General features: G+C 46.1%; 1 protein-coding gene across 3 annotated transcripts in view; it reads right to left on the bottom strand.

Annotated features, from left to right (window-relative positions):
• Window positions 1–15,928, bottom strand: part of MTMR12 (myotubularin related protein 12) — a 68,342-nt gene extending 52,414 nt beyond the window's left edge. For all 3 annotated transcript variants that reach the window (XM_044916978.1, XM_044916979.1, XM_044916980.1), the window contains exon 1: window positions 15,841–15,928. In XM_044916978.1, coding sequence (XP_044772913.1) covers window positions 15,841–15,921 — 81 coding nt within the window. In that variant the 5' untranslated portion in view covers window positions 15,922–15,928. The remainder of the gene's footprint in view (window positions 1–15,840) is intronic.
• Window positions 15,929–23,960: the final 8,032 nt, after the last annotated feature.

Genomic DNA, 23,960 nt, shown 5'->3' with positions numbered 1-23,960 from the left:
CCCCCCCCCCCCAGCCAGAAGTGCTCCTATGCAGGGGCAATCTATGCCAGACAAGATTGAGAACTGCCACCGATTCTTCAGCAAGCTTATGGCCCCGAGGAGACAGTGGGGATACCACAAGCTGTACCACACAGCTGGCCTGACATTAACAAGGTGTCACTGTGATCTCTTCTCAGAACTAGATTTCTGAGGAGTGGCCCAAAGCACAGGGCTCCAGTGAGCCCGAGGAGCGACAGCCGTGAGTCAACACTCAGGCTGTGTCTGGTTACTCAGAGCAGCAAGGTGAGCCATCTCAAATACATACCAATCCATTTCAACAAACAGCTCCCCGACAGCCTAAACACCAAATGCTGAGGATAAAAAGATAAATAAGAATTGACTTCTGCCCTCCCTAACTTCAGACAAATAAAAAGTAATAATTGGAATACTGGGCAAAGTGCAATAAATTCCAGAAGCTGACAAAATAAAGACTGCGTCATCTCATGTAATCCTCACAACTCTGTTAACAGCCATCAGTGTTCTCATTTTACAGATGAGGAAAATGAGGCTGACAAGGTTAAGTGAAGTGGGACTTGAGCCTCAGTCTGCCTGACCAGACTTGTATTCTTCACCACAATACAACCTGCCTCTGCCTGCTGACCACATCCATCTCCAGGACTCTGCCTCCTGCCCTTTCACAGACTCTTTCACTGACCGAACTATCACTTCTCATGCTGTATTCCAGCACCATGAATCCAGGAGAGAACACACCGCCTCTGCCTTCCCGGAGCACACAGGAGTCGGCCACAGTCCAAGCTGTAAGGAAGACGTGTGCGAGGTGCTGCGTTTGGAGGACAGGCCACAGGCCTGAAGGGAACCCAGCAGGAACATCTACTCACATTCAGACAGGGTCAGAGAAGACTGCTCCCCTCAGGAAGTGTCATTTATACTGAAACCTGGAAATTAGCAGAAACGAGTTCCAGGCCAAACAACCACTCTCTGGCAGCTCTTCCGCAAGTCCTCTTCGGGCAGGGTCCTCTTCCCTCCTCACGAGACCTGTGTTCCCTGGTCGAGCTCTCCCACTCATGGCACGTCCAGCAATATAGAGGATGATCCCCAAATGGCTTGTCACTCCAGATCTCTATTCAGAGCTCCAGGCCTGGACACCCAAACAGCCTCCTGGCCACCTCATTGGAAAGTTCCTAACATCCTCCAAATTCACATTTCAAAATCAGCTCATCACTGCCCTGTTCCCCCACCAAACCTGTTCACCCTCCTCTGGGCTCTGACTTGATGGTCAGCCCCAACAGCAGACACCCAGGAGTCATTCTTCTTTTTTTGTTGTTGTTGTTTTTATTTAAATTCCAGTTAGTTAACATGCAGTGTAATATTAGTTTCAGGTGTACAATACAGTGATTCAACACTTCCATACAACACCTAGTGTTCATCACACGTACCCTCCTTAATCCCCAATCACCCATTTCACCCGCCCACCTCCCTTTACCCATGAGTCATTCTTAACTACTCCCTGCCCCTCACGTCCTGTCTGCTCAGCTTTATTAACAGCACCAGAATCCGTCCACATCTGTCCATCCCTATTACCACTCTTACTTTTGGCCACCATCACCTTGCACACTGCCGTGACCACAGCCACACCGCCACCATCTAGCCCCCAGTGCAGCCACTGGGCCCATCAATCCACTGTCCACACAGTTCAAGACCTCTGCAAAGCTCTCTCTGATCAACCCTCCCTCATGTATCCAACAATCTTTTACCTTGCCTCCTCCCCAACCAGTGACAAACTGGGGGCTGAGGCCATACCTGTATGTATTTTATTTTTATTTTTGTATTTAAATTCAATTAATTAACATATAGTGTATTATTAGTTTCAGAGGTAGAATTCAGTGATTCATCAGTTGCGTAACACCCAGTGCTCATTACATCATGTGCCCTCCTAATGCCCATCACCCAGCTACCTCATCTCCCCAACCCACCTCCCCTCCAGCAACCCTCAGTTTCCTATGATTAAGAGTCTCTTACGTTTTGTCCCCCTCTCTGATTTCGTCTTGTCTCATTTTTCCCTCCCTTCCCCTATGGTCCTCTGTTTTGTATTTTTTAGTTTCAGATAGTAAACTGTCAATAAAAGTCTACTGAAAGAATGCATACAGAAAAACATACAAAGAGACAAATAATTCTTGATCCTGGTAATATTCCTAAGCATAGTTCTTGACAGATTTTTAAAAAACAGCTCTATTAAAAATTACTACCTAAGTATATGATTAGTGCCAAGTATTACTGAACTCTTGTCACATGTCTCACGGGCTTTGTGAAACACATTCTAGACCCATCAGTGGGGCAGGTGCATGTTCAAAGCCATACTTTAAATCTGAAGCCCTGTCACTGAAGATAGAGACTTGAAGCTAAATGAATCTACCCACAGTCCAGTTCTAGGGAGCTAGAAATCAAGACAGAATTTGTTTCCTGGAGCTGATTCCCAGGGCTGTTGGTTCCCCGCTCTTGGCCAGAGGGCTTCAATCCCTTTGGAGCCAGCCTGACGAGCAGGCTCATTCCCCTCTGAAAGTATGACCAGGTAAAAGCTTTCCTGCTAACCACAGCTCGACTCCACTAACTATACACTGTCTTTGGCGTACAAACAACAATTACTCTGACAAGAAACAGAAGCCAGGGAAGCAGACATGCAGTAAGAGGCGACCTGATAATCTCTGTCTGGATTCAAAGTAACAGACCATAGACTGAGCCGTTCCAGTACCTGGTCTTTGAGGACTCTGCTATTTACTCATCATGCAAATCAGTTCTCAGCCTTAATAAGTGTTAACTGCGTACGGCTAGTTGGGAACTCTCAAAAACATTTCAGACTAAGCATCTATTATCCATGGGGCACTTGGGTGGCTCAGTCGGTTAAGTGTCTGCCTTCGGCTTAGGTCATGATCCCAGGGTCCTGGGATCAAGCCTCACATGGGACTCCCTGCTCAGCAGGGAATCTGCTTCTCCCCATGCTTGTGCTCTCTCATTTGCACTCTCTCAAATAAATAATAAAATCTTTAAAAAGAAAAAAGCACATCTATTATCCACAAAAATATAGGACTAACTTAAACACATAAATATATGATTTGCTGGAGATTTTCATACGTCCACTTTCATATGTCCTATGTAATTTATCTTTTTTTTTTTTAAAGATTTTATTTATTTATTTGAGAGAGAGAGAATGAGAGAGAGCACATGAGAGGGGGGAGGGTCAGAGGGAGAAGCAGACTCCCCGCCGAGCAGGGAGCCCGATGCGGGACTCGATCCAGGGACTCCAGGATCATGACCCGAACCAAAGGCAGTCGCTTAACCAACTGAGCCACCCAGGCGCCCCTATGCAATTTATCTTGACAATGATCCTGTAAAGTATTCTCATCCCCACTTTACAGATAAGGCCAATGAAGCTCCAAGAGTTACGTGCCTGGGCTCATACAGCTGAACATGCGATGAAGCCAGAACTTTTTCTCAGGAGTTTCAACACCTGAGAAAGTTTTAACAAAAGTTTAGTACTTCTGGTTTTTACTTTGTTTTTGTGAAAGTTGTACTAAGACATAATTCAGGGGCACCTGGCTGGCTTAGGCAGTAAAGCATTGGACTCTTGATCTCGGGTTGTGAGCTGAAGCCCCATGTTGGGCATAGAGCCTACTTTAAAAAACAAAGACAAATTCATACACCTTAAGGTCACCTATTTAAAGTGCACAATTCAGGGGCGCCTGGGTGGCTCAATTGTTAAGCGGCTGCCTTCAGCTCAGGTCATGATCCCAGAGTCCTGGGATCAAGTCCCACATCGGGCTCCCTGCTCAGCGGGAAGTCCGCTTCTCCCTCTCCCACTCCCCCTGCTTGTATTCCCTCTCTCACTGTCTCTGTCAAATAAATAAATAAAATCTTTAAAAAAAGAAAGTGCAGAATTCAATGGTGTTTAGTATATTCAGAGTTGTACAACTATCACCACAATCAATTTCAGAATATTTTCATCATACCTAAAAGAAACATGGTACCCATTAGCATGGTACCCGTTAGCATTCTCCCTGACACCAACCCTCCGAACCCACTCCTAGCCCTACGTAACTACCAATCTTAAACTTTTTTCCTATTACAAAATAATACCATCAAGTATCCTTTCAACTGTAACAAGTGTTTAGGACAGGGAAACAAGAAACAACCTCTAATAGTGTATTACCCTAACAGCTAAGGAATACTTACTTACTCATGTGCCCATTCTAAATCCTTCCTTTCACATTTAGACTGCTTTTTTCCCTTATCTCAGATTTTTTTTTTTTAAAGATTTTATTTATTTATTTGACAGAGAGAGAGACAGCGAGAGAGGGAACACATGCAGGGGGAGTGGGAGAGGGAGAAGCAGGCTTTCCGAGGAGCAGGGAGCCCGATGTGTGACTCGATCCCAAGGCCCTGGGATCATGACCGGAGGCGAAGGCAGACACTGAACGACTGAGCCACCCAGGCGCCTCGATTTTTTTTTTTAAAGGAAGAAAGTAACTGCTCACTAAGACTCAAATTAAATCCCTCACTCTGGTTTGACAGCTCATCATTTGTTGAATGGCAGTGAAAGTATTACTCATTCATGCTTCTTGACAAGAATCACTTTAACAGATGACTATTGGGGCATAAAGACCAAGAACAGAGTCAGCAACCACACTAAAGGCCTACCACAGCTCTCCACCTCAGCCACCCAAATCACTCTCCAGGAGAAATAAAAAAGAGCCTCAGAATGATGCTCCCACCAGCAAGCTTCTGAGGCCCCCTCCTGGGATGGCCACAATGCTCTATGAATCTACCCTGACTTCCACTAGGCCACACTCAGCGGCACTACAGCCCTGCCCTCAAGGAGCTTACAGTTCTGTTGGAGAAAGAAGACCCGTAGATATGGAGCAATTATACATCAGTAGAGAATAGATGCTCAACTGTAGCAACCAAGAACCCAGAGCTATGTATGGACAGTCCGTACGATGTACAAAAAGAGAGGGAGAATGCCAGTTAGGCAAGACCAGAGAGCACAGAGAGGCTAACATTGCTCCGGCCTTCTGAAGTGCTCCCTCGCCAGGTTCTTTTCCCACTAAACTCCTCTGCTCACTTTTCTTTCTCTATTTGGGTTTCCTCCATGACTTCATCTGAAACAGCAGTTCTCAACAGGGGATGAGGGAAGAGATCATAGTCACCAGAAAAAATGCAGATTCCTACAGCAGGTGCCCCCCAAGCCCCCCCCCCGCCCCCGCACCCTTCTCTGCCCCTAAGACATATCTGAATATCTAAAGCAGGACTTGGGACAGTGTATTTTTTAAAAAGTTCCTCAAAGAAACAGTGTTTAAAAAGAAAAGAATTTCCTTGTGCAAATTAGGTTGGTTTGTTTTTGTTTTTGTTTTTTTAAGATTTTCTTTATTTGACACAGAGAGAGCGAGAGCAAGAGAGGGAACACAAGCAGGGGAGTGGGAGAGGGAGAAGCAGGCTTCCTGCTGAGCAGGGAGCCCGATGTGGGGCTCGATCCCCAGACCCTGGGATCATGACCTGAGCCGAAGGCAGACGCTTAATGACTGAGCCACCCAGGCACCCCAGGTTTTTTTTTTTTTTTAAAGATTTATTTATTTGAGGGGTGCCTGGGTGGCTCAGTTGGTTAAGCCTCTGCCTTCAGCTCAAGTCATGATCTTGGGGTCCTGGGATCAAGCCCTGCATCGGGCTCCCTGCTTGTTGGGGAGCCCTGCTTCTCCCTCTGCCTGCCACTCCCCGTGCTCTGTCAAATAAATAAAATCTTTAAAAAAAAAAAAAAAAAAGGGCGCCTGGGTGGCTCAGTCGTTAAGTGTCTGCCTTCGGCTCAGGTCATGATCCTGGGGTCCTGGGATCGAGTCCCACATCGGGCTCCCTGCTCAGCAGGAAGCCTGCCTCTCCCTCTCCCACTCCCCCTGCTTGTGTTCCTGCTCTAGCTCTCTCTCTCTCTGTCAAATAAATAAATAAAATCTTAAAAAAAAAAAAAAGAACAATCTTAGGAGCTAGATACCATTATTATTCTTTTAAAGCATCTGGATTTTTTTTTTTTTTAGTTTTTAAAGATTTTATTCATTTATTTGACAGAGAGATAGAGAGCACAAGAAGGCAGAGTGGAGGGAGAGGGAGAAGGACAGGGAGAAGCAGGCTCTCTGCTGAGCAGGGTGCCCGATGCGGGACTCGATCCCAGGACCCGGGATCATGACCTGAGCTGAAGGCAGACATTTAACCGACTGAGCCACCCAGATGCCCCGATACTATTATTTTTATTGCCATTTCATAGATGAGGAAACCGAGGCTCAGAGAGGTTAAATACCCAGACCAAATCCATGCGGCAAGTAGCAGAGCTCTAATTCCAAAGCCATGCTCTTAACAAGCACATTACAAAAAACTAATGATGTAATGTATGGTGACTAACATAACATAATAAAATTAAAAAAAAAAAACAAGCACATTACATTGCAAGTAAAGAGGGCAGCACTGGAATGTGTATGAGCGCTAGAGAGGCAGGTGGCAATTACAGGGCTGGCCGAATCTCATCATTTTCAGCGAACTGATGGGACTAACAGCAGCTGCAAAAACACATGGCGTTGCCTTCTGTGCACCACCACCCCCCACCCCACTACTATATAAATACTAGGTCAGCTGAATAGCTGGCGAGGAGCTAAAAGCTTCGGAGCAGGAGCTTCTCTGTGGCCTTGGAGCAGCACGAACCAGGGGCAAATGAGAAGGCGCCTGCAGCCTCGCAAAGGGCCACACTGACTTAATGGTAAAGCAGCAACCACAGAAAGCAGAAAACAATCCTGCACATCCTAGCAGCACCCCTTGGATTCTACTTTTCAGGACTTAGCTCCCTTGCACCGCCCCCCATCAACGCCTTATATAAGGTATGAGACAGATGCTCCGACCACCTGGTCCCGACATGCCCATGCGCCTTTTGAGCTGCCTCTGTTGCCTGCCCACTACATCATCCCCGCCTCCCCACACTAGCACCCACTCTTACACTGCCCTTTCCAAGTCCTACACAGCCTTCAAAGGAGACCAGATGCTGCCGTGGGCCCTCCGTGCACTCCTCCTTCCTAACCAGGCAGCACCCATCTGCTGACGTGCTGTCTCTCTAACAGGATGTGAGCCTCCTGCATGCAGACTGTTTTTTCACATTCCTAATTCTAATGCAGAGCAAATGGTAGGTCCACGATCAAGAATTCTCCCAATTCAACTTACTATTAATAATAACAGCATCCAGCGGTTGTTGGGGACCCACTATGTGTCAGGTTCTGAGCTGGGCAGACAGGGTTATTTCTTCGCAAGTGCAAAATAAGCCTGCAGGGAACATGGTCATCCAATGTTACAGTTGAGGAAAATAACTCTATGAGAGGTAAAATCACACTGGAAGTAGATCTCTAGAGATTAAAGCAAAACAGGAATTCAATTTTATGTCTAAAGAAAAGGTAGGAACACAGTGAGATTTTTCATTCCAAAACTGGGCTCACTCCCTTTAAAGTATCCTCAGGAATTTTAGAACTCTCTTAGCAAGAAAAGCAAAAAGCCCAGCAGCTCAGGACCATCGTCTGAAATTGGGGGTGGCAATCTGTCATAGGGAAAGGTAGATTGGGGTGCCTGGCTGGCTCAGTTGGTAGAGCATGTGACTCTTGAGCTGGGGGGTGTGAATTGGAGCCCTACGTTGGGTGTAGAGATTACTTAAAAATAAAATTTTTAAAAAAGGGGGTGGGGAGGTAGACTTCAAAATATTTCACAACCGTGGCTAGGGCTTCCATACACAAGTCCTACTTTTCTTGAGGCTGAAGACCCTCCCTTCCCCAAAAGCAAACAACTGAGGGCTAAGATGCCACCTCCAAAAGGCTGCCCCCCCCAAGTAATGTCTACAGGGAAAGATGAAGGACAGGGGCACAGGAGGGAAAAGTTATGATATTATTTTAGGAAAAGTATTTACATATGAAATTGAAACAGCATGGCCATGCAAGTGCCATTGAAATAAAAAGTTATTACTCCCAGAAGTAATTTGATTTTACTTACTCATATCTTAAGTCAATCACTGAACAGACATGATAAATGGACAAAATTTGGCCTATGATAGAGTCATTAGAAATGAGGGACAATGGGGGCACCTAACGGGCTCAGTCGATAGAACCTGCAACTCTTTTTTTTTTTTAAGATTTTATTTATTTATTTGAGAGAGAGACTGAGAGAGAGCGAGCATGAGAGGGGGTAGGGTCGGGAGGGTCAGAGGGAGAAGCAGACTCCCTGCCGAGCAGGGAGCCCGACGCGGGACTCGATCCAGGGACTCCAGGATCATGACCTGAGCCGAAGGCAGTCGCTCAACCAACTGAGCCACCCAGGCGCCCATAGAACCTGCAACTCTTGATCTCAGGGTTGTGTGTTGAAGCCCCCTGTTGGGGGGAGAGGGTAATTTAAAAGAAAAAAAAAAAAAAAAAAAGGAAATGAGGGAAGAGGGAAAACAGGGCCACAGAATGAAACTAGCAAAAGGTCAAAGGCCAAATGTTAACAATGAAAAAAGTCAACTAGTAAGTGTTCTCTTTAGGTTGGAATTTTAAATATAATCTTATCATTCTCAAATGTATAAAGGAACAAAGAAGAGAGGAAAAGAAACTTTTAGAGATAGTGAAAAATACTCTAAGAAAGAGTTACCACACAGTGAGCTTTCCTGGCATGATACCATGGCAACAACCACAACAACTAAATACTCCACTTTTGTTAATACCTTAGCTGGGAAAGATTTCTGTATTCTAAGATTAATGATTAAGCACTTTCTGAAACCATCCAGGTGGCCCTGACCCACAACTTCTGAATAACAACAACAGTAGCCCACATCTACTGAAGCCTAACCATGTGCCAAGTACTTTGCTAAGGATTTGCATAATCACATTTAATATGCATACATGTTCACATCTTCCTATCAGATGATATTACTATTCTCATTTTCCAGGAAGAAATACAACCAAGGCTTAAAGGACTGGCCTCACTCACAGCTGTAACCAGTGGTTGTTTGCTCTCCCTAGAGCTGTGCCCCTGAAGGCACGTAGAGGGGACTAAGGAAAGGAGGAGGCCCTGTGGTCCTTCCAGCTCTTGAGCAGCTTCACTCCACTCCAGAGTCCCTGTCCATTTTTACCTCCCCCCTTCATCCTCCCAAAGCAATAGATTAGAGGTTATAAGATTCCAGTTCAACCCTACCTCCCAACCTATCTCAAGAGCTTTATTTTAAATGATTCATTAAACTGCAAACCCACTGTTCTTGTTGATTCCCAAAAACACATCAGAAGTCACAAGTGTAACTTATGAGACACCAAGCGTGGTTTCCTGGGGAAAAACAACTCAAAGTATGCTCTACTGGGACAGGTCGGCAGTACTACCTTCAAATACATCTTCACACATATTATGCTTGCAACCATATGAGATACAGACACAGACAAAGCAAGAACATCCTAAACAATGGACCTAATTGCTTAGGTTGAGGTAGCATAATTGATGGTAATTTTATCTTTCTAACCTCTGATGTTTGTAACTTTGCTATGTTGTCTTTTTTTAATATTGTCTTTATCATAAAAATAAGTATACATCTTTTAAGGTAATTAAAAAAGAAGCTTTGGAGGCACCTGGGTGGCACAGCCAGTGGGCGTCCAACTCTTGGTTTTGGCTTGGGTTGTGATCTCGGGGTTATGGGATCCAGCCCCGCATCGGGGTCCATACTCAGCAGGGAGTCTGCCTGGGTTTCTCTCTCCCTCTGCTCCTCCCTGCCTATGCAGGCACACGCACACGCGCGCTGTCTCTAAAATAAATAAATCTTAAAAAAAAAAAAAAAAAGCTTTGGTTGGGGCACCTGGGTGGCTTAGCTGGTTAAGCAACCGACTGGATTTGGCTCAGGTCATGATCTCAGGGTCGTGAGACTGAGATGTGCCGGGCATGGAGCCTGCTTAGGATTCTCTCTCCCTCTGCCCCTCCCCCATCAAAAATAAAATTAAAAATAAAAAAAATTTTTTTTTAAAGCTTTAGCCTCTGAAAATCCAATTCTCACTAAAGAACACTATTACACAGTGTGGAAGTATTCCAAGAACATCAAACATCCTGTTGAAGATGTTCAGAGAAAAATCTAGAACTTTAAATTTCTAAGTATGGATTGTCCTCAGCCTAAGATTTTGATGGCAGCCCTGGTTTTAACATCAGAGAGGGAAGTAGGGTGCAAAAGAGCATTGGGTTCTAAGACAGAGGGTGTTTGTATGGCAGCTGTTTGATCAGGCTGCAGGAAGTGTCTCGATATTGCCTCATGACATCTTCTGATGCTCCATCTGCAGAAGCTGAGTGGTATTGGAGAGGATCCAGGGAGATGCCGCAGGAAGCACATGCAGGAGAGAAAAAGCGGAAGCTTTGGAGAGATCATCAGGCTAAAGCCACAGCTAAGAAAGTGATCATTTTAGGAAGAACTTTTGATGTCTTTTCATCACTGTCAATGACCTCTAAGCTCCAAGAGAAAATTCTGCCATCAAAAAATTAGTTTGGAATGGAAAAAAGAGACTTTAAAAAAGAAAAGTGATGGATCTAGAGTTTGCCTTTAAAGGTATTTTTTATTGCTAGGACTGAGCAAGGATATCTGTTTTAGGATAAGCCAATGTCTTCTAGTCATGGATCCATCTAAGTCATCAAAGTTAGTAATCCACAGCAGTGTTCCACCAAAAAATCACCTCAATCATTTCATCTGCTTTGTAGCCCCAACATCTAGAATAGTGCCTGGTACTAGCAGGTGCTAAGTAAGTATCTGCTGAATGAATTCCCTGTATCTCCAAGGGGCCCTGTATCCGCTCACAGTCACCTGGTGGAGAAAGTAACAAAAGCCAAGAAGGAAACTGCTACTAGAGACCATGAATGAGAAAACACTTTAGTGTGTGAACACCAGTCATGACTACATGCATGTTTCACTAATAATATTACCTGCATTCATAAATGTAAGGATGGAAGAACAGCCCCGGAATGAGACTGCCCAAGTTTAAATCCTGGCACCACCTCTTGTTGGCTGTGACCCTGAGCAAGGTACTAACTTCACTGGGTCTCTCCACATCTAAACACTCAAAAGGAAGTAATAGTATTCACTGCATACGATAGTTGAAAGGATGAAATAAGTACAGTTCCTGGGACACAGAAGTGCCTAATAAATATTAGTAATTATTCACTGTATTATTTTGATATATACCCCAGCTTTTCTCTCTTGGAAAAACCAGATCATAGATCAGTTCACTTCTCTCCATGAAAAGATACAGTCTTAAATCAAGATTAGGCAATCAAATGCATTCTTTCCCCTGAGGGATAAATGAAAAGAAAAAATTGGCTCTTTAAATCTGGATTTTTTTTTATCCTTCCTCAATCTTCGTTTCTTTTCTTGCTTTTTCTTCCCACATCTACATAAAAACCTTTCCTAAGCTCCCGTGGGCCTAGCTTAGTCACAGGCACTGCTATCTCCAGGAGACAGTTCTTATCTCTGGACTGCAAAACTTCTGTGGCGCTGGGCAGGACATTTAACCTTGCAGGGCCTCGTTTCCATATCTGTATTACAGAGGAAGAGTATAGTGGTGGAGCAGATTATCTTTAAATTCTCTCCCAAATCTAAAAATCTACAAATAAGGGTGCCTGGCTGGCTCAGTTGGTAGAGCATGCGACTCTTGATCTCGAGCTCAAGCCCCATGTTGGGTGTAAAGATTATAAATAAACTTAAAAAAAAAAAAAAATCACGGAGCACCTGGGTGGCTCAGCCGGTTAAGCGCCTGACTCTTGATTTCAGGTCGGGTCATGACCTCAGGGTCATGAGATCAAGCCCTGGGTCGGGCTCCACACTGGGGTGTGCAGTCTGCTTGAGATTCTCTCTCCCTCTGCCCATCCCTCCACCCTCTGTCTCACGTGCGTGCTCGCTCTCTGAAAATAAATAAAATCCTTAAAAAAAAAAATCACACTTTCTTTGGTTTTTTATGCTACCCAACATCTCCCCATCACAGTGTTTCTGTTGTGGAAAAAGGGTCTAATTTAAAATGACATTATAGGTTAACAACAGACATGGAAAGACATTTACAATATAGATTTCTGGTGAAAAGGTAGATTACAAATAATATCAGCAATATTAAACCCATTTTAGAAAAAACATATGCATACACCTACACACATATCTGACAAGGTATACTCTGAGTTGCTTATAATTTTTCTTTAAAAAATTCTTTGCGGGGCACCTGGGTGGCTCAATCGGTTAAGTGGTTGCCTTCGGCTCAGGTCATGATCCCAGGGTTTTGGGATCAAGCCCAGTGTCGGGCTCCCTGCTCGGCGGGGAGCCTGCTTCTCCCTCTCCCTCTGCCTGCCTCTCTGCCTACTTGTGCTCTTTATCTATCAAATAAATATAAAATCTTTTAAAAAATAAAATAAAAAATTCTTTGCAAATCTATATTTTCTCATTTTTCTATAATGAACACTTACAGCTTCTGAAATAATAATCAGGTGTTTTATTTAGCAAGAAAAATGGATCTGGCTTCCAAACTATAACCAAATGCCTCCCTGAAGGGGAGCTAGGCACCCAGCGGTTCCCTTGCACAGAGGCACAAGGTCCTTTCCATTGTTTGTCTGGGACTAACCTGGGGTGGTGACGCTGAGATGTTTCTAGGTACCAGCCATCCGGTACCACCAAGAATGACCCAGCTCTCTCCCTCCCATTCACCTCAATTTCCAGAGCCACTGGCTTCCCCCTTACAAGCTCTACTGATTTGTAACCCTCCGGGCAGAGTTCACAAAACATGACCAAAGGTCCTAAACTACAGTTCAGGATTTTAAGGTTCACATTCACTGACTTAGAATCAATGACAGATGTCAATACTTTCTAATCACAAGAAAAAAATAAGCCATCATATTTAAAAGCATCATCTTCAACTACTTTATCCAGAGTAAAGCGCTACTGTTTTTAACACAAAGTGCTGACTCTTGACAGACTCTGGCATACTGAAGAAAGCCACTGTTGAGCCTTCCAAGATCTGATCAGCCAACAAGTTATCACCAGGCACAGGTATCACCACATCATAAGGCGTGAGGATTGTTCTGGCAGCTCAGTGAGTGACCTACCAGCAGAAAGGTGCCTGAGAAACCTGCGATTTCCCAGCTAACAAAAGCAAAGCACATAAAGAGAAATGAGAGGAAGACATACACCAAATGCGGTAAAGATGAAAGCAATATGAAGGAAAGGAGTAGAAACCTAATGGCAGTCCAGAAAAGTGTTCTGAGGGACTCCTCCTGAGTGAGCCAAGAGGTTACCAGACACAGTATTCTCAGAGGTATATAAGCTACTCCGCAAAGCTGCTCACGTCAATTTCCAATAATATGATATCTAGCAAAAGCTATACATTTAAAAACAAATTGCTTCTTGGGGCGCCTGGGTGGCTCAGTTGATTAAGCGACTGCCTTCGGCTCAGGTCATGATCTTGGAGTCCCGGGATCGAGTCCCACATCGGGCTCCCTGCTCGGCGGGGAGCCTGCTTCTCCCTCTGACCCTCCCCCATCTCGTGCTCTCTCTCTGTCTCATTCTCTCTCTCAAATAAATAAATAAAATCTTTAAAAAATAAAAAATAAAAACAAATTGCTTTCTCACCCGCTCATACCTTTATCTTTTAAAAACTGTAAGCAATTTAGGTCAGAGCCCTTCCCTCCGTTCAAAATATTTTTAGAGACAGATTACAACAAAGAAACATAGTGTCTACACAGCACTATTTCACTGCAAGAAAACAAAACTGCCAACTATAAGGATCCCAAAAATGTGATCATTTTGGGACTGAACCACTCCCCTTCCCTAATTATCCCCCAAAGGAAATATATCAGGCACTGTGGGCAAAGAGGGAAAACATGTCTAATTACAACATGTGCACTTGGTGGATGAAAAATTTGAACATTCTTGAACTGTGGCCACATTTCAGAAGACTTTCCATTTGTAGTTTAATCTCACTGAAGAGGAAAGGTTAAAGATCAGTTGTGTTTCAGCAAGGGCTCAATCAAAAAGACACAAAGAGAAACCAACATTACTTACCCAAGATACAAGGGAAGCCTGTTGAAAATGCAAGATGACCCCTGACTCCTTATCAAGGATCTAAGGAGGAAGTGGTTTTTATTTTCAAATTAGGACTAAAAATAAAACCTATTTCAAAAGTATTCTCAACTAGAGAAAACACAAATTAGAAGATGTGTGTATAAAGGCTTCTGGCCTCAGGTGGTGTTATAGAAGCAGTCCCTGATAAAGACCTCTCATCCACAGCTCACCTGCCTTTGCTTTACGGGGGTGGGAAGACAGCTGAAGACAATGAGTTTGATAGTTAGTGCTCCTGCACATTGCTGCTTAAAGTACTGGGAAGAGGAGCAGGAAAAACCTTCAGGAATCCAAAATAAGAATGCATTTCATTAGGTACCTGGGTTGGGAATTATTGCTCAAGAAGTCCTCAGGATGGCCTACAAGCTATGACCTCTCTAACCTGGTTTCCTGTGACTCTACCCCTCAACTACTAGGCTTCTTCAGGGCTGACTTTTTTTTTTTTTAAGATTTTATTTTTGGGCGCCTGGGTGGCTCAGTTGGTTAAGCGACTGCCTTCGGCTCAGGTCATGATCCTGGAGTCCCGGGATCGAGTCCCACATCGGGCTCCCTGCTCAGCGGGGAGCCTGCTTCTGCCTCTGACCCTCCCCCCTCTCATGTGCTCTCTCTCATTCTCTCTCAAATAAATAAATAAAATCTTTAAAAAAAAATTTAAAAAAAGATGAGAGGGAGGAGGGTCAGAGGGAGAAGCAGACTCCCCGCTGAGCAGGGAGCCCGATGCGGGACTCGATCCCGGGACTCCAGGATCATGACCTGAGCCGAAGGCAGTCGCTTAACCAACTGAGCCACCCAGGCGCCCCAGGGCTGACTTTCTTGATGCGCCTCCAACACTCCAGACTTCCCTCTACCAGCACTACTCTTCCCTCAGACCCCAAACACCCTTCAAATCTGCTCAAATGCCACTGTGGCAAGGAGGAAAATGGTGCCTTTCCTTTTCCCCAGATACTTATCACCTTCTAATATAACCATGTAATTTACTTATATTTATTTTACTTATTGTTCACTCCATTCTCCCTCAAATACGCGCCAGGAGAGCAGGGATCTTTGTTTTGTTCACGATGTATATATCCCAAGAGTTCAGAACAGTGAAGGAGCTGTTTTAATGAATATTTTATGAATGAATGAACTTAACAGTAAAACTCCAGGGGAAGGCAAGAGGGGGTGAAATGAAAAGGGGAAGAAATGACAGGAGAACTCTCAAGGGAGAGAGCTGCACTGCTTGCTGATGGGAGGCGGGAGGCGGTGCACGGTATCCCGCCCCGGCATCAAACAGCAGGCGAGCTCAGAAGACTCAACTGAGAAATTCCAGGGGCAGGGCAGACCCACCCAGGCGGCGGGCTCTGGGCAGGTCCCCACGGGGGTCCGGAGCGCGCAGCCCTTCCCCTCCCGCGGTGCCCAGGACCCCAGCTCCACGCCAAGGTAGGCAGGGGCGGCTCGGGCCCCTTCACCTAGTCGCCGGCGACCGGGCCCGGCGCTCCGGCACCTGCCTGCCCGCGCCGGAGGTCCCCACCTCAGCCCGCGCGAGATCCCAGCGCGCCCCCGAGGGCCTCACCCTGCCCGGCTCCCCTCCCGCACACGCACCGGAAGCGCCCGCGGCCCTCCCAGCAGCGGGGAGGGGGCTCCCGGCGCCCCTCGCCCCGGCAGCTCCAGCCCGACGCCCCGCCCGCACGGCGCCCCCTCACCTCAGGGCGCACGTACGACACGAAGGAGGGCTTGGGCACCTTGGTGCCGCCGCCACCGCCGACTACCCCTTTCCCCAGCATACCGCCACCCTAGGAAGCAGCGACGCGCGGGACCAGAGGCGTCCGCTCGGGATCGGCAGCGGCGGCGGCCACCAGCACTGCCGGCTGGGGCTCCGCCCATCCCCCGGGCCGCCCCGGCCGCGGCGACGCCCGCATCCGGCTCCGCCGCTGACACCGCTCGCCCCGCCCACTCCGCGCGCCGGCCCTGGGAGTCGGGAGCCCGCGGCCGAGACCACGCCCCCTCCGCTCGCGGCGGGCGGGTCCGACGGGCGAGATTCGCCTCCGGAGATAGGCTCCACTCCGGCAAAGCCCGCCTCATCCTTCCTCTGATTGGGCAGATGGCGCTGCCGGCCTAGCCCCACGCCAAGCTACTTCTTGAATGAACCTGGAGAGATATTTCCTCTGACCAATCCAAAGAGCGTTCTTTCCGGACGCCCCGGCGATTGGATAGCAAGAATGTCGCTGTGGTCCAACGATCCTACGGTCCCAAAGTTGTGAGCAGTGGTTCATTGCGGTCGATCTCTTCCCCTTGCTGTTTTGGTTTAAAACTTTCAAAAGTGTGGTTGTATCGAAATCCTCCGAATGAGTTCCAGATTGACGTCCAGGTTTATTAATTTTAAATGCAGGCAAAGATGAGACAAATCATTGTTAACAGGCACTTAGGAATAGGTTTGAATGTTTGACCATAAAAGGCCTGTCGACCTCATTTTTCCACTGTTTTTTTGTTTCTTTGTGTTATATCAGAATAGTAAAAGCCCTTAAGAGACTTATCCACTTTCCTAAGTTACCGATAAAATCCTCATTTTTAGTGAAAATTGCAAAGGAAATTCATTTTAATTTCACATTTGGTGCCAGGCATTGTGTTAGACACAAGTGAATAAGACACGACCCCGCTCTCGAGAAAGTGAGTCTAGTGTAAAAAAACGAATAAATATTTGCAGTTGATTTTTTTGGTGTCAGGCACTGTGACTAATGCTCTTTACCCTCTTCATCTCCATGAGCATCCTTCCCCAAAGCCAAATAAACATAAAATCTAAGTGGAAACCAATGTGCTTACTTTTGCAAACTTAGTTTCAGGACAAGTCCTGTAGCCGCATTTCCAGTTAGATGGAAGCCTATCAGTAATGGCGGCCCTGGAGCCACAGTTAAGTAGCATTATCCTGGTTTTCAGGTGAGATAATAGATGCAAGTAATTTGCCCGGGTCTCACAACTATTCACTGACAGAGCTAGGATTCCAAGCCACGTTTGTCTGATTCCAAAGCCCCAATTCTTAACATTGTGATTATGCAAATTAGGAGAGAGCATAATTGAAAGCCATCAATTCTGTTTGAGAAGGCCAAGTCAGGCTTCATAAAGAAAGACACTCTTCAGGGAGGTGTTGAGGAATGAAGTTATTTGTTCAGACTAAAATATCAGTTTCTTTTACAGCAGTTTTTACTTTCAAAGTGAAGTGACAGGGCAAATTTTTACTTTCTTTTTTTTTTTTTAAGATTTTATTTATTTATTTGAGAGAGAGAATGAGAGAGAGCAGGAGAGGGGGGAGGGTCAGAGGGAGAAGCAGACTCCCTGCCGAGCAGGGAGCCCGATGCGGGACTCGATCCCGGGACTCCAGGATCATGACCTGAGCCGAAGGCAGTCGCCTAACCAACTGAGCCACCCAGGCGCTCCAAATTTTTACTTTCTTACTTTTCAAAGAACTTTGGGATTTCCATGGTCTTCCACCAAGGTATGTTAGCTTGGGTACTTATGGCCAGGGTTGGCTTCTTGGACATGCAACTAGTGCAGTCATGCAGGGCTGGCACTTAGAAGTGTTTGGGGTTTAATGCTCAGCAGTTGCAACCTTGAAATTCTTAATCATTTTATCTTGAATTTATGTTTTTTAAGTGAAGTTTGATGGGCCGATGGAACAAGCCCAGGGGTCTTGGAGCCTTATTGCCTACACAGTCCCGCCTCACATCCTCTCCCCACTTCTTCCCTGGTGCTCACTCCCCTAGCACCTTGCCCCCCCCCCCTCCAGCCAATACCATGACTGCTGCTGGGGCAGCAAGCTCATTGCTAGGAAGGAGTGAGAAGGGAATCCTGCATTCCACCATCTCCATCCACCTCTCACCCCCATGGGTGCCTGGACACTGGGAGATGATTGGGGTCAGACACAGCCCCCACCCCACCCCTTCCTGTGTCTCTGGGTGAGGTAAACAACCATCCTTGCTCGAGACTGGAAGGAACATGGCTACTGGTGGGAACCTCTTGCCCATCCCCGTGCAGATACCAAATGTGGCCAGGCAGAGCAGTTCTAACCCCTTGGGGATCGCACAGACACTGTGGGAATGGTAGTTGACTTCCCTGCCCCTGGCCAGGACCCCACATTTCCATTTTGCACTGATCTCTGCAAATTATGTAGCTGGCCCTGCCTATGCCCTTTATTATCTGTGTCTTTGAGCAAGGTACTTCGTCTCTCAGTGCCTCCTCTGTTTCTATGTAGGATGATGGCAACGGCAGTGATAATTATCTCCCGGTGGTTGGGGATTATTCTGAAGCCTAAAGATGATCCAGGTGATGCCCAGTAAGCAACAAGAACTAAATAGGTAACAGCTGTCTTGGTACAAGCCTACCAAGCAGGACATAATTTAACCCCCCCCCCCCCCCGCCCCCGCACTGCAGAAAGAGAAGCAAAGTGACTTCTCCCAATAACCAGCTGTGGAACTTTGTTTAACAAAGAATTTTTGGTTTTTGCTTGTTTGTTTTTGTTTTTAATTTCTAGTCCAATCCTGGGACTAGAAATAACAGCTTTTATTTTTACTCGACTGCACCAAATTTCCCTGTCTTCAAGCCATCCTGCATTATGATAATTACTTTATCCTACTCTTCAATATCCATTTATGGTCAAATTGGTTTGCAGTGTGATAATTCTGGACACTTGACACAACCACTGCATTCATACACCCTCAGGAAACTATAGCCAGCAAGCAAGGAAAGATTTTAGAGAGTGAAAGGCTGGCTGCTTCCAGGAGCAGTTTAGACTCAATAATGAAAACCCACACTTTTTTTTTTTTTTTAAGTAGGATCTATGCCCAGTGTGGGGTTCGAACTCACAACCCTGAAATCAAGAGTCACGTCCTCCACTGACTGAGCCAGCCAGGTGCCTCATAAAAAAAATAATACTTTAAGAAGCAGTAAGGGAATGAGGACAGAGAATAAACTAACATCTGTTTCCATCTTGCTCTTAAGGTTTTCCAGCTATCAGCATATTTTTACTTAATCTTTAGGGTGTGGGTCAGATCTCCTTGGGAGAGCCTCTCCCAACTGATTGAAAAATTCCTGTCATGCTGAGGTCAAATAATTCTCCATCTATTAATAAACACAGATGGAAGTCCTTAGACCTTGAAATATTTTAATTTACACACAGTAGTTTAAAGTCACCCTTTTCTCCTAATGCTGCCCTAAGCTTTCTTGGAGAATTATAAATAGGAACAAATCTTAGCTCACATAGAAACAAGGGCCAGACCAAAGGCAGAGCTTCCCCCAGACAAGTGAAACCTACAGCATACTCCAAAATAGGGGAAAATGTTTTCCTCTGGTGGAGAGTTAAGCCTAGCCGCATTCGCATTACTCCTCTTTGGAGTCACTTGAAGCAGCCTATCTGTGGGTGTTATTCATCTTTATCTGGTGTGGGCGCATAGTAGGAATTCAATCAATATTTGCACCTAAGTGAGTGAAATGTTATCAGATGAAAAGCAGCCTAGGCAGCAATTGATTATTAGGTGGGGGAAACGAGTTCAAATATATACCTTATGTATTCTGTTGTATTACATATATATAATTTTCAAGGACTAAGATGCACATGTTCTTTAATGGCCACTTGCCCACTTCAATTTTAGCAAATGGTCTGGATCCAAAGATTTACCCTCTTCTTTTTCTGAAAATAGAAAATTCCTTAGCCTCTTTCTGCAGCCAGGGCCCTTTCAACCTTCCTCTGAGGATGGTGAGTAATAGATCTGGATTAAGAGGCATTTGGATCGTTCTCAATCTTGTGGCGCTACAATATGAGGGCCTGCTGGGGAGACTCAGAAATTGTAAACAAAGATGTTCTGGTAATTTTTTCCCCCCACAAAACACGCAACTTAAGATGATCACGTGGTAGGGGGGCTTGATGAGCCTACTCTATGATCTGTATTCTCATCACAACGCAAGTTAATGGCCTGATTGGTTTTTTCATTAAATAAAGATTTACTCATGGCTCCCTTTGATTTGTCTCCCAGCCTCTTCCAATAAGACTCAGTCTTGATCTCAAGGTCATGGGATCCCACTCCCAGCATTGGGCTCCAAGCACCTGGCTCCAACAATTAATAGGTGTGTGACTTTTAATTAAGCATTTATATTCTTAGGTCTCAATTTTTTCACTGATATAATGAGGGTCATGGAGGAGCCTGACTCTTGAGCTCGGGGTCATGAATTGAGCCCCACACTGGGTGCAGAGATTACTAAATAAACTTAAACAATATTTAAACTGAGGGTTATGAGGATTATAAAGGCATCTACCTCATAGGATTGCTGTGAGGATTAAATAAGTTAATGAATATACAGTGTTTAGAGTGTTGTTACATAAGGTGTGAGAACCATAGGATATTCAGTGATCAAAGCAAGGGGCAGAACAGTAGGCAGAGTAGGCTACCATTAGTATAAAAAAGTAGAAATAAAGACTGCATATACCAGGGCGCCTGGGTGGCTCAGTCGTTAAGTGGCTGCCTTCGGCTCAGGTCATGATCCCAGGGTCCTGGGATCAAGCTCTGCATCAGGCTCCCTGCTCAGTGGGGAGCCTGCTTCCCCCTCTGCCTGCTGCTCCCCCTGCTTGTGCGCGTGCTCTCTCTCTCTCTTTGTGTCAAATAAATAAAAATCTTAAAAAAAACGAAGAAAACTAAAAAAAAAAAAGACTGCATATATCTAGGTCCTTATATTTGCATAGAACACCTTTGGATAGATATAAAGGGGTCTATGACATTAATTGCTTTCAGAGGGGGAATTTGGTGTTTGGAAGAAAGATTGAAAGAAGGGTTTTCACTGCATACTCTTTTTTAAAAAAGATTTATTTATTTATTTTAGAGAGAAAGCATGAGCAGGGGGAGGAGCATAGGGAGAGGGAGAGTGAGAATCCTCAAGCACACTCCACGTAAGCGTGGAGCGCGATATGGGGCTCAATTCCAAGACCCTGAGATCATGACCTGAGCCGAAATCAAGAGATGGCCCTTAACCAACTGAGCCACCCGGTCGCCCCTCACTGTATTCTCTTTTATACCTCTGGATTTTAAACCATCAGAATTATTACCTAGCTCAACAACAAATTAATTTAAAATTACACACAAACTCACAGAATTATCTCCTATAGTTTTTTTAATTGGGGTGAAAGTCCCATGACATAAAATTTGCCATTTTAAAGTGAACAATTAAAATACATTTAATTTAAAAGCAAGAGCCTTTTACAAGACATTGTCGTTTTCTGTCTCTGCTTGTCTTGGCATCAGTTCCCAAATCCACCCATCAAGGTCTAACCCCAATGTCACCACCTCTTTGACATCTTCCTTGGACACTGTTGGAACCAGTCTAGAGCTCTTCTGAATCCCTAAGCATCCAGTATCTGTATGCTGCATTGGCCCATGAACTGCAATATGTCTTGGAATCACTGCAAAAGGGCCTCCTCACCTTTGTCTTCTCTCCTAGAGCTATCCTGGGAGCTTCTCGCAGTCAGAGGAGGCCCTCCTGCGCATCTTGGCATTTCCTACAGTGCTATCCTTGGTGCTTTGAAGGGAGTATCAGATTGATGGAAAGCCTTCAGAACCTGCCAGAGCCCTGGAGGCCTCTGGGACAAGGAAACTGTGCCCTCTACGGGACTATCTAGGAAGTGCTGAGCAAGGAAGGCATCGGTCTCCCCCACTCTCCAAAAGTTCCTGTTACACCACTCCGCTTTAAGAAAGACCCCCATTAGTACCCGTTTTTGCTGATGAAAAAAAAGAAGAAATCTGAAGACAATTTTTGCTTTTAACAAAATGGTAATTGCTTCTTTGCTTACGCCATTTCGGCTTAGAATAGGCTTCATAGGAACACTTTACTTTCCGACAGCTGGGGAAACCTGTATTCACAGCGCAGGCGGGGGTGGTCCCTCAGCTCCGGCGTGGGATCAAGGAAAACGAAGGAGGAGGAGGCGGCGGGGCCCATTCCCTCTCTGGCCTCCCGTGGGCTCACCGGGTGCACAAGCAGACGGCACGCGGTGGAAACCGTGCTTGCGTCGGGGGCTGGGCCACCCCCGGAGGCCGTAGCGCTACCGCCACCCGCGGAGAGAAATCGGTTTGAGGAGTGGGGGTGGGGCGTCACCGGGCCCAGAGAGGTAAAACGCCTTGCCTGAGATCGCGCTGATCCGTGCCACCCTGCGACTGGACTTCTGGAACACAGCCTTCTTCCTGAACGTGAATTCTAAGCCAGAGGGGTCTAACACGGGCAACTTAATCTGGTTATTTCTAAGCTTCCTCTGTCACTTCAAGTCTTCTAAGTCAGTCACAGTCCATTTCAGAGCTCCCTTCTGTGTGTCTTCCCCCGCTCTCTGGGCTGCGTTAAAGGACGCACAGAGCCCCAGCGGGGTCTGGCATGGGACAGGGTGGGTTGCCCATCTCCCTGACTCAGGCCCATTGCGCGTCCTGTGTGTTCCCCGGCAGGGAAGGTGCCCGCTTCCGAGGGTGCAGACTTGGGCCTGCAGTCACTCGGGCCTGCCCCCCGTTGCCGCCGGCTGATGTGGCGATTCCTTAGAGAGGCAGCTCAGTCCTCCGCCCTGGGGTGGTTTGTGCCCTACCCGTGAATGGGTGTGCCCCTTTCCTCTGTGAGGCAGCCTCCCCGCAGCACCTTGGCTGTCTTTCCTAATTACGTTCTGGGTCTCACTTGGGGGCCACCGAATACTCTGGATCATTTGCAAACCCCTTGGGAGACACAGAAGAGTCAAGGGGCTTTTGCAAGGGGTCTAGCACCTGGAAAGTCCACACCACAATTTCAACTCCTGTGTGCCTGGAGGCAGTGGAGGAGGGATTGTGGGCAGGGTCACCCCGAAAGTCCCCTATGGGGGTACCAGACTCAGGCCAGCCCTTCCCTTCTGTCGGTTTCCCTGAGTGAGGGGGTAACTGTGGGGCAGGGGAAGTGCAGGGACACTTCCTGCTTCTCACTCTGCTTTCTGTCCCCAGCTCAGTAGCCAGAAAAACCTGTTATTTTGTTTGGCTCTCCATTTCAAATTTCTCTTGACTCATTCCAGGATGATAGAAGTCAAGATCTGGCATCTGATTCAGGGATGATCTTCAGGAAAGGGGAATGAGAGAAGCTCGTTGATATCTCAGATTATTAAGAGTGACATGACTTCTTGCTTGTTGTCCAACTCTGTGGAGGCTGTGTATCACAAAATGGAAATAAGGTATTATTCCTCCTGGAATTTTAACTGAGATCAGAGCCTTACGTTTAGATCTTAGAATTTCTGGTACTCCAGAGCTGGTTGGGAAAAATCGAGGGACCTGACATCCAGGCTGTTTATGCTCTGATTTGAAGGAAGATGACACCTGAATCTTCTCTTCCTTCCCAGTTTTGTTCAGGGCTGCATCTGGTTTGAAAATCTGGAAGAAGGGTGGGAGGGCACCTCTTCTCCACAGAGGAGGGCCACTGGTGTTTGGAGCCAAATCATCTTAAAGGGAAGAAGAAAGTTGTTGCTGTCATAGGGGCCAGGAGAACCTTCTCAAATAAAAACAGGCTGCTCATGCCTCCCTGCTGGGATATTTGATCTTTGTTGAAAGTGCAGTCAAGCCTGTTTTGAGCTTGGCTGACCCCTTCCCGCTCCCTGGAAACCTGAAAGGCTTATTGTTCAGGTAGTTGTAAAAGAACACAGAGGTCGCGAAAGGCCCGCTCTTTTATGTCTGAAGAAGTTATCTGTCCCAAGGTGAAAATGTAATCAAAATTGTTCCTTAAAAATCCCTTTTGTCCAAAGGCAAGAAATAGAAATGGCTGAGCTGCCAAGAAACATCTCAGTATTTTTACA

The sequence above is a fragment of the Neomonachus schauinslandi genome, chromosome 7 (assembly GCF_002201575.2).
Source record: "Neomonachus schauinslandi chromosome 7, ASM220157v2, whole genome shotgun sequence".
NCBI lineage: Eukaryota > Metazoa > Chordata > Mammalia > Carnivora > Phocidae > Neomonachus > Neomonachus schauinslandi.
Note: the sequence above shows the minus strand (reverse complement) of the source record. Positions and strands in the feature narration are given on the sequence as shown.